Below are 7,726 nucleotides of genomic sequence, written 5' to 3'. Positions count from 1 at the left end.
CATCGCTTCAATTTTTTTAACTCCGCCGCTGTCTACACGAGTATCTACCCTCTGCCATCCATCTAATTTGACGGTTGAGATAAGAAAGTGACAGAAATTCGCACCATAAATCGAACCAGAAACCAAAGGAAATCTCGTTTGTACATGCTCTCGAACGACAAACTCAAGCATGGGCCGTTCTCCGTCACCGAGACAGGCACACTCCTACGCTTCAAGGCTTCCGTCGAAAACACAACTGGGGGGGAGGGGGGGCTCCCCCAACAATCTTGACTTCCGCCTCGCGCAAGGAGGTCAATCTCCGTCGCCGAGCTCGGTGCAATACCGCGCGCCTCTCCCACCCCGTCGACCTCCTGCTTCAGACATGCGTAGAGCTCCCCATTGACACCGAACTAGACACCCTCCTCCTGCACGAACCCTCTCCACCGGCAAGCAAACCCCTTTCGCCGGAACCCTTTCAAAACCGGAGGATGCGAACGACGGGATGAAGATAGTGAGAAACGAAGGGGAATGAGAGGAGAGAGATGCCCCCCCCTCCCGCGTGCGCGTGATTCAAGCGATCCTTATCACGCCACATACGCGATGGGTGGGTCCCCCAGGTGGGAATCTATCGGGATGACAAGCTCGCGGGAGGCGGCGAGCGAGAGATTGGAAGAAGATCGGACTCGTGATAGTCGATGGCTCGGGATGAAAAGCTGGCGATTGTGCACTTTTTAGCACTTGGTTTTATCCAACTATTGTTAGGTTTTTCATTTCACATATATTGGAAAAGCCAAAAATTGAAGATGTGGGGACATGTGGACGGAATATTGTTGGTTGTTGTTGTGGCAGTTGCTTATTGGTTAAGAAGGTTGAAAATAATTGGATTGGCATTTCAAATATTTTAATCCATTTAAATATATTTTTGGAACATTGACCGAGTGAATAGAGTACTCCAACATTTGCTGTGGGGATACGTGTACGCAACAATATCATCGGTTCTTGGACTAGCGTGATGCCCGTGCAATCAATGCTCTGCGTTATATAAAAGGGAAGGACCGCGATAGCAGGAGTAGTGTAGCTCTTAGTTGTTTCTATTTTTCCACTCTGAGCAGAATGGCCTGTGTGGACGAGAAGGTGAAGGTGCTGGAGTCGTGCATTGTGACGCCCAGCGAGGAGATGCCTAGGCATCGACTTTGGCTATCCCCGCTCGATCTCATGATGGTCAACAGAGGCCATACCCCAAACGTCTACTTCTACCGCTACGCGTCTAGCTCCGGCGTCGTCGACGATATCTTCTTTGACGTGGCCAGGCTGAAGGCGGCGATGGCCAAGGCCCTGGTGAACTTCTACCCCCTCGCCGGCCGTCTCGGGGTGGATGGCGACGGTCGGGCCGAGATCGACTGCGCCGGCCAGGGCGCGCATTTCGTGGTTGCTCGCTCGGACCTCAACGTTGACGACTTCAGCGACTGCCAGCCGTCGCTGGAACTAAAGAGGCTCTTCGTTCCACGCATCGTCGACGACTCACCGGGCGTCATGCTCGCCGTCCAGCTGACCTTCTTCAAGTGCGGCGGGGTGGCCTTAGGCACGGCGCTGCACCATGTCGCCATCGACGCCGTGAGCGCGGTCCACTTCTTCGAGACGTGGTCGGCCTTCTCCAGGGCCGGGAGCCGCGATAAGGACGTCGCAGAAGTGCTGGAGCTCCCGTGCCACGACCGCACCCTCCTACGTGCGCGCTCCCCGCCACGCGTCGTGCACCCCGACGCCGCTGCCATGTTCTGGCCGCTTAAAGATAACCCAAACATATCCGAGCCGAGCCCACCGCCGGGGCCCGTCGTCAACGAGATTCTCGTCATCTCAAAGGACCAGATCGCCGCTCTCAAGCATGCCAGCAGCGGCGCGAGCACGTTCTGCGCCGTGAGCGCCCATGTGTGGCGGTGCATGTGCGTCGCCCGCCGGCTGGCTCCCGAAGCCACGACACGCCTCACCTTCCCGGCCAACTTCCGGCGCAGCCTGAGGCCGCCGCTCCCAGCGAGGTACTTCGGCAACGGGATCATCATGGTGGGAGCCGCCGGCAAGGTGCGGGACATCGCGTCGGAGGATCAGCTCGCGCTGGCCTCCGTCGCTGAACGGGTCAAGGAAGCCGTCCGCGGGCTGGAGGACGAGCTGGTGCGTTCCACGATCGACTACCTGGAGATGAATGAGGCTCCACCTGCGAGCAGCATGCCGGAGACCGAGGTGAGGATCGTGAGCTGGCTAGGCATGCCGGTGTACGACGTGGATTTCGGGTGGGGGAAGCCGTTGACGATGATGCGCGCCGTGCAGCAGCGCGCCGGTCTCATTTACCTCATCGACGGCGGGCAGGGAGACGGCGGCGTTCGCGTCCTCTTGTCCATCGAGGCAGAAGCTCTCGAGGACTTCCAGCGCCTGCTATACAAAAATTTATAGGATAAGGGGAACAACCTTCATGCTGTTTCAATAGTGGAACTTCGATTTCTTTCTGTCGCGAGTTTGTTTCCTTTCACATAGAGGTTCAGAATCCAAAATTGTCCCTTTCGCGACGTCGAGAACTGTTGATCTGAATAAATTACAAAGCCGACTGCGTTCAAGATGGTACTCCGTGCGGCTGGAGTACAAGCATACGGTGTACACTGGAAAGTACTATGTACTTTCGTGTGCATAATCTTCGGGCTACCTTTCATTACTGGATCTGCTGAACTTGTATGCATCTTTAAAGTTTTTCTTGTGTGTGAAACCTGTACGGAAATTCCAAACTTGAATAATATACACGGAGTACAAATCTTTGAAGGAAAATGATTGGTTTCATCCGGGGGATCGCACGACTTGCAACCTCCCGGTCCTGAACGCACCACATCCTTTTCTTCCTTGTTTTGCACGGAAAGAGGGACGCTGCCTATGGACTCAACGCAGGAGAGCTCGGTTTGGCGCGCCGCCGCCGGATCTCCGGCACGAACGACGACCTCCCCGGATCCACACTCACCACGAATAATATATCAGCACTTTTTTTTGCATGGTAATACGATTCTCATTGATAAATAAAAGACGAGATACAAAGTACGTATACACCGATCTTACAGATCTGAAAAGATAGGATAAACCTATGTGACAAACCAATGCCTATCCATCTTCTTCGGCACCACCATAGCAGCCACCAAGGAAAAAAATGGACAGATCACCTCTTCACCTGAGCTCGATGCGGCTCCATCGCTGATCATCAGCTTTTCGGACCTCCAATGTAGTTTGCCATAGGACAAACCATTGCCGTTGAAAGAATCAGACCAGGGCAGCATGTCCCTGGACACGCCATCGAACTCAAGCATCGGCACCCACGCACGACGATGTCGGAGTAGGGAACCGTAACCATCGGCCTTCAACCACGAACCCACCACAAGGTGCACCATCTTCCAGCTGTCACCAGTGCAGACCACCGTCTGCACGTACTCCTGGACGAATCCTCTCTGCTCTACCTTGGCACCGGAGACAACGCCGCAGCAACAGGGACATGACAGGAGGAAAAAAACCATCTGATGGAGTCGTCGCCGCCGCCTCACCGACACCATCCATGAACTCTAAAGCCACCGATCTGAAAGATCGGCAAGCACACTGTGCCACCAACTCCGAGACGCCGCCATGAAGAACAGCGCCGGTGTGGGAGAAGAGTTGAGGCAGATTTATTTGTCCGGGCGCCGCTCCCACCATCCCAACGGCGCGCCATGCCAGAGAACTCCTAGCCCTAAGTACCATGCAAAAAACGGGGCCCCCCTCCCTCCTACCGCCGGAGCGGCAAGCGGAAGGAGAGGGGGCCATCACAGATGCCGGAGATTGGAGCAGAAAAAAAATTCCGCCGCCGCCGCCTGGGAGACGCGGAAGACCTAGATCCGTCCAATCTATTCGTTAATATATCAGCACCCGTACCAGTAGGTACCGCACTATCCCGGTCATTCGAATGCCTTGGGATTCAAGTACTTACTTTTTTTTGGTAGTTTGTCGTAGTCAGACGCTATTAGTTTGTCGTAGTCGGAGTAACTTAGACTAGTAACATGTAAATCGCATCTCGCAATGTGTTTGCATGCGGGTTTAAGGTTTTGGGGCAAAATTGGACCATACCAGACCCCGCATACGCAGTCTGGTCCGTAATTTTTTTTTGTCGGGCTGTTTCCCGCCCGTGTCGGCATGTATTTATCGCGCTCGAAGCGGCTGATGCGGGCTGAAACCTTCACCCTGCTTTGCCTTCCGCACCGCCGCATCCAGCACCCACATTCCGACGCTGGCGACCCCATCAACCGCGCCGACGGCAGATCCAACCTCCCCGCGGCGCCATGGTATACAGACAAAAGTTATGTGTGTTTATTTTCGCGGCGATACAACCATGTGATAGATCTTTGTATGTCATCTATCTATATGATATAAGAAGCTGGTTTGTGTCTTACGATATTATACTGGGTGTATTCAACTTATGATAGTGTGGACTGGAATTATCTGGAAAAAATTCTTTGCAAGTTTGGTTTCCATCCTACGTTTGTAGGTTGGATCATGAGCTGTATTTCTTCAGTACACTTCAGGATCAAAATTAATGGTGCTCTAACTAAAGGTTTCAAACCTTCGAGGAGTATTAGACAAGGAGAGGTATTTCAAAAAAAAAAAAGACAAGGAGATGGTATTAGACAAGGGGGGCTACTGTCCCCCTATATGTTTCTATTTGTTGGAGATAAAAGGGATACACCAAGTCTACCAGCTCGGACAACATCCCGTTAAATCGGTCCCCCCTCTCAAGGTGTTTGACGAGAAGACCGTTCAAAGTTCTCAACAAATCTCAACCGATTACGCCATGGCTAAGGTAGTATATAAATATGTTCAAGGGAAAGATTTGGTCGAGAATCTCAGGAAGCTATCAACAAGTATGATTAACTTGCATACGTGGTACGGTGTTGCCACAAAGGGAGGGATCGAGACTATCATGGTGCGAGTTAAGGAAGAACACTACTTCCAAGAATACTCTGTGAGCGTTGAGTTCTGCGAGCTTTTCCAGTTATACAATCTTCGGGCCCTCGACAAATCTATCATCAGTTGCTATTGTCTGTAAGTGATTTATTTATATAATTTGAGAAGTCTTTAGCTCAGCTCCTTCATTATCTGCAAATTATAATCTTTTGTGCGCTATGTTATGCGGATCGAAGATGCTCGAATGCAAAAGGGATGAAATCACGGACATTGGGTTCATTGACCCGGACACAATGCATGTCAGGACCATAGAAGAACCCCTCTATAACAGGGATACACCAGAGACTTTGCTAAGGTTTTTGAATCGACAACGTGACAAAAAGACAATACTTTGGCCTTACAACTTCCAGTGAGTGTTACTCTCTTATAACACATTCTATTTTGCTCACCATATGTTAAAATATTAACTGATGACTTATATATATGACACTACATATTTAAACGTGCGCAGGTTTCACTTTATTCTTATCGTCATTAAAATGTACGAAGGAGAAGTTGAATTCTTTGACTCACTAATCAAAGAGCCTATACTATACAAGTCTTGTTTTCTTATGCTCAAAAGATAATTCAAATTCTTATCGGTTTTTTTTGTTAATTTCCTGATATCAACTGATTGATAACTCTTTTGTGCATTTTCTTTTATCGGGTAGCGTATGGGAAACTTTCATCAAGAAAGATCAGTCCTTTCAATGGCCACCGAAGCTGACATGGCGTGCGAACAAAGTAAGTAGTACTACCTAGGTCCACACACCTTTATCATACTTCATTATTGTTTGACTGAATTATATTTTTGTACAGAAATGCGCGAAACAACCAAAGGGGAGTGATCTATGTGGATACCACGTTTGCGAGTACATCCACAGAATTGTCAGCGAGAGAGCGAATAATGAAAAAAATAAAGAGGTACGAAAACAATATTCACAAATTTATTTTCTTACCATAAGTTGTGCTGATTTTCAGTAATAATTGTTTGATTTGTGATTTGATATATACATATATACACACACACACATAGCTCATGTATTCATTTGTATCTTATTCTTTTACAGTTGAGAAGAAAGCGGGAGAAGATCTCAATCGAGGAGCGCTTCAAAGCAATCGGCGAGGAATTAGCGGGATTTTTCCTTCGGGAAGTCATACCACCATCCGGAGAGTACCACTATGCATAAAGATCTTCTCCAGCTCCTCGATTGCTTTGTGTGTATATATAGTTTGACTCGTAGTGTACCACTATGGTACATATGTGTAATAGATCGATCTTCTTGCATGTACTACTTAATTCTGGTGCATCGACTTGATATGCATCGGAGAGTACTACTTATGCAATTACATGTGTGTTATACTATATGCACCAACTTGATATGCATCACCTTGATCTTCATGTACTACGTAAACCCAAACGCGTTTCCGGTGCATCGACGCGATATGAAACCCTCCGATACCCCTAAACCCCTGCAAAAACCCCTAAACCCTGAATTCTCTGCCGCGTATATCCTGCCGCGGTAGCCAACCTTTGGTACCGGTTACCAAAGCTCCCTCGCCGTGCGCTCTCCTGGGCGCCCACGTGGAGGCCCATTAACACCGGTTCGTAAGGAACCGGTAGGAAAGGGTGGGGGCCTTTTGCATCGGATGTTTTATATCAGTTGCGTAACCGGTGCAAATGGCCCTCTGGAAGCCCGTTTTTCTACTAGTGCCTGCACATATTAAAGACAAGTAAAATTGATAAAATTCAATCTAAACTACTAGTTATACTACACAAAATTGTGCGTAGAAATAACCATCTGGGCCGTTGGATTTGCTACTAAAATAAACGGCCAAATGACTATTTTTTAAACGGGGAAGGGTGTAGATTACCCTAATAGTTTTATTCAGCTCAGAAGCATTGTACTACATAAATCATTGTACAGCAAGGATTACAAAGTGCTGCAGCTCTTAGAACTGGACACGTCGTGCTGTTACGAGCTTCCTGCATCAACTAGTAGGCACACAACTTAGCTATAGCTTTGCCTGACGTGCACATCAATGGGCAACGTGAGTATTTGCTCTATTCAGTTATCTTTTCAGGTGTGCACGTGGTGGGGAGCGGTAGAGCCTGTTGCACTGTATCATGATTCATGGCGGCCGCAAAGCTTGAAGACTCTTTTTTTTTTTGAGGGTAAGAGTAATTTCTTTTAGAATGAAGGCAAGAGTGGTGCCGTGCATGGGCCAAATTGGTTAGTTAGGCCGCAGTGGGCCATTCGAACCACAGCCGGGCCCAGGCGGTTTTCTCGCCATGCCGGGATGGCCCAGGTAAAAATAAAAGATCCGGATGTTGACGGAGAAAGGGAGAGCCGCGTCATACTCGTCAGTCGGCACTCGCCGGTCGCCGTCGTCCACGCCGCCCGCCTTCTCTCTTCGTCTCGTGGACAGGCACGGCGCGCGCATGCCTCATGCGGTCATTTGTTGGGTGCAAAACAGAAGCTGCACATGCAAAGAGCTTTTAACCGCAGCTTTCGTACCGGTCCGTACGTGTTGCTAGCTTCCATGTCATGCAAAGAGCCGGCCGGCAGCCGTAAGATTCACGCATCCGATTCAAGGCGGAGCCCCAGATCCATCGATCGATGGATCCGCCGGAGAAATCAATAATGCATTAACGCCGACGACGCGAAACGCATTAGTCAAAGCTGTTAGTGCTCGCTGTGAGAGTAACTCTTCGATCGTCGGCCTGAATTCTCCGGAACGGGTCGTC

General features: G+C 49.6%; 1 protein-coding gene across 1 annotated transcript; it reads left to right on the top strand.

The window, feature by feature from the left end:
• The first annotated feature begins 1,092 nt into the window (after positions 1 to 1,092).
• On the top strand, positions 1,093 to 2,538 carry LOC124688584 (putrescine hydroxycinnamoyltransferase 1-like). Its single transcript, XM_047222246.1, has one exon. It carries the CDS (start codon positions 1,093 to 1,095, stop codon positions 2,422 to 2,424), a length of 1,332 nt encoding a protein of 443 aa, XP_047078202.1. The 3' UTR covers positions 2,425 to 2,538.
• Positions 2,539 to 7,726: the final 5,188 nt, after the last annotated feature.

Source organism: Lolium rigidum, chromosome 2 (genome assembly GCF_022539505.1).
Source record: "Lolium rigidum isolate FL_2022 chromosome 2, APGP_CSIRO_Lrig_0.1, whole genome shotgun sequence".
Classification (NCBI taxonomy): domain Eukaryota; kingdom Viridiplantae; phylum Streptophyta; class Magnoliopsida; order Poales; family Poaceae; genus Lolium; species Lolium rigidum.
The sequence above is the reverse complement of the archived record's forward strand: the minus strand, read 5'-3'. Positions and strand labels throughout refer to the sequence as shown.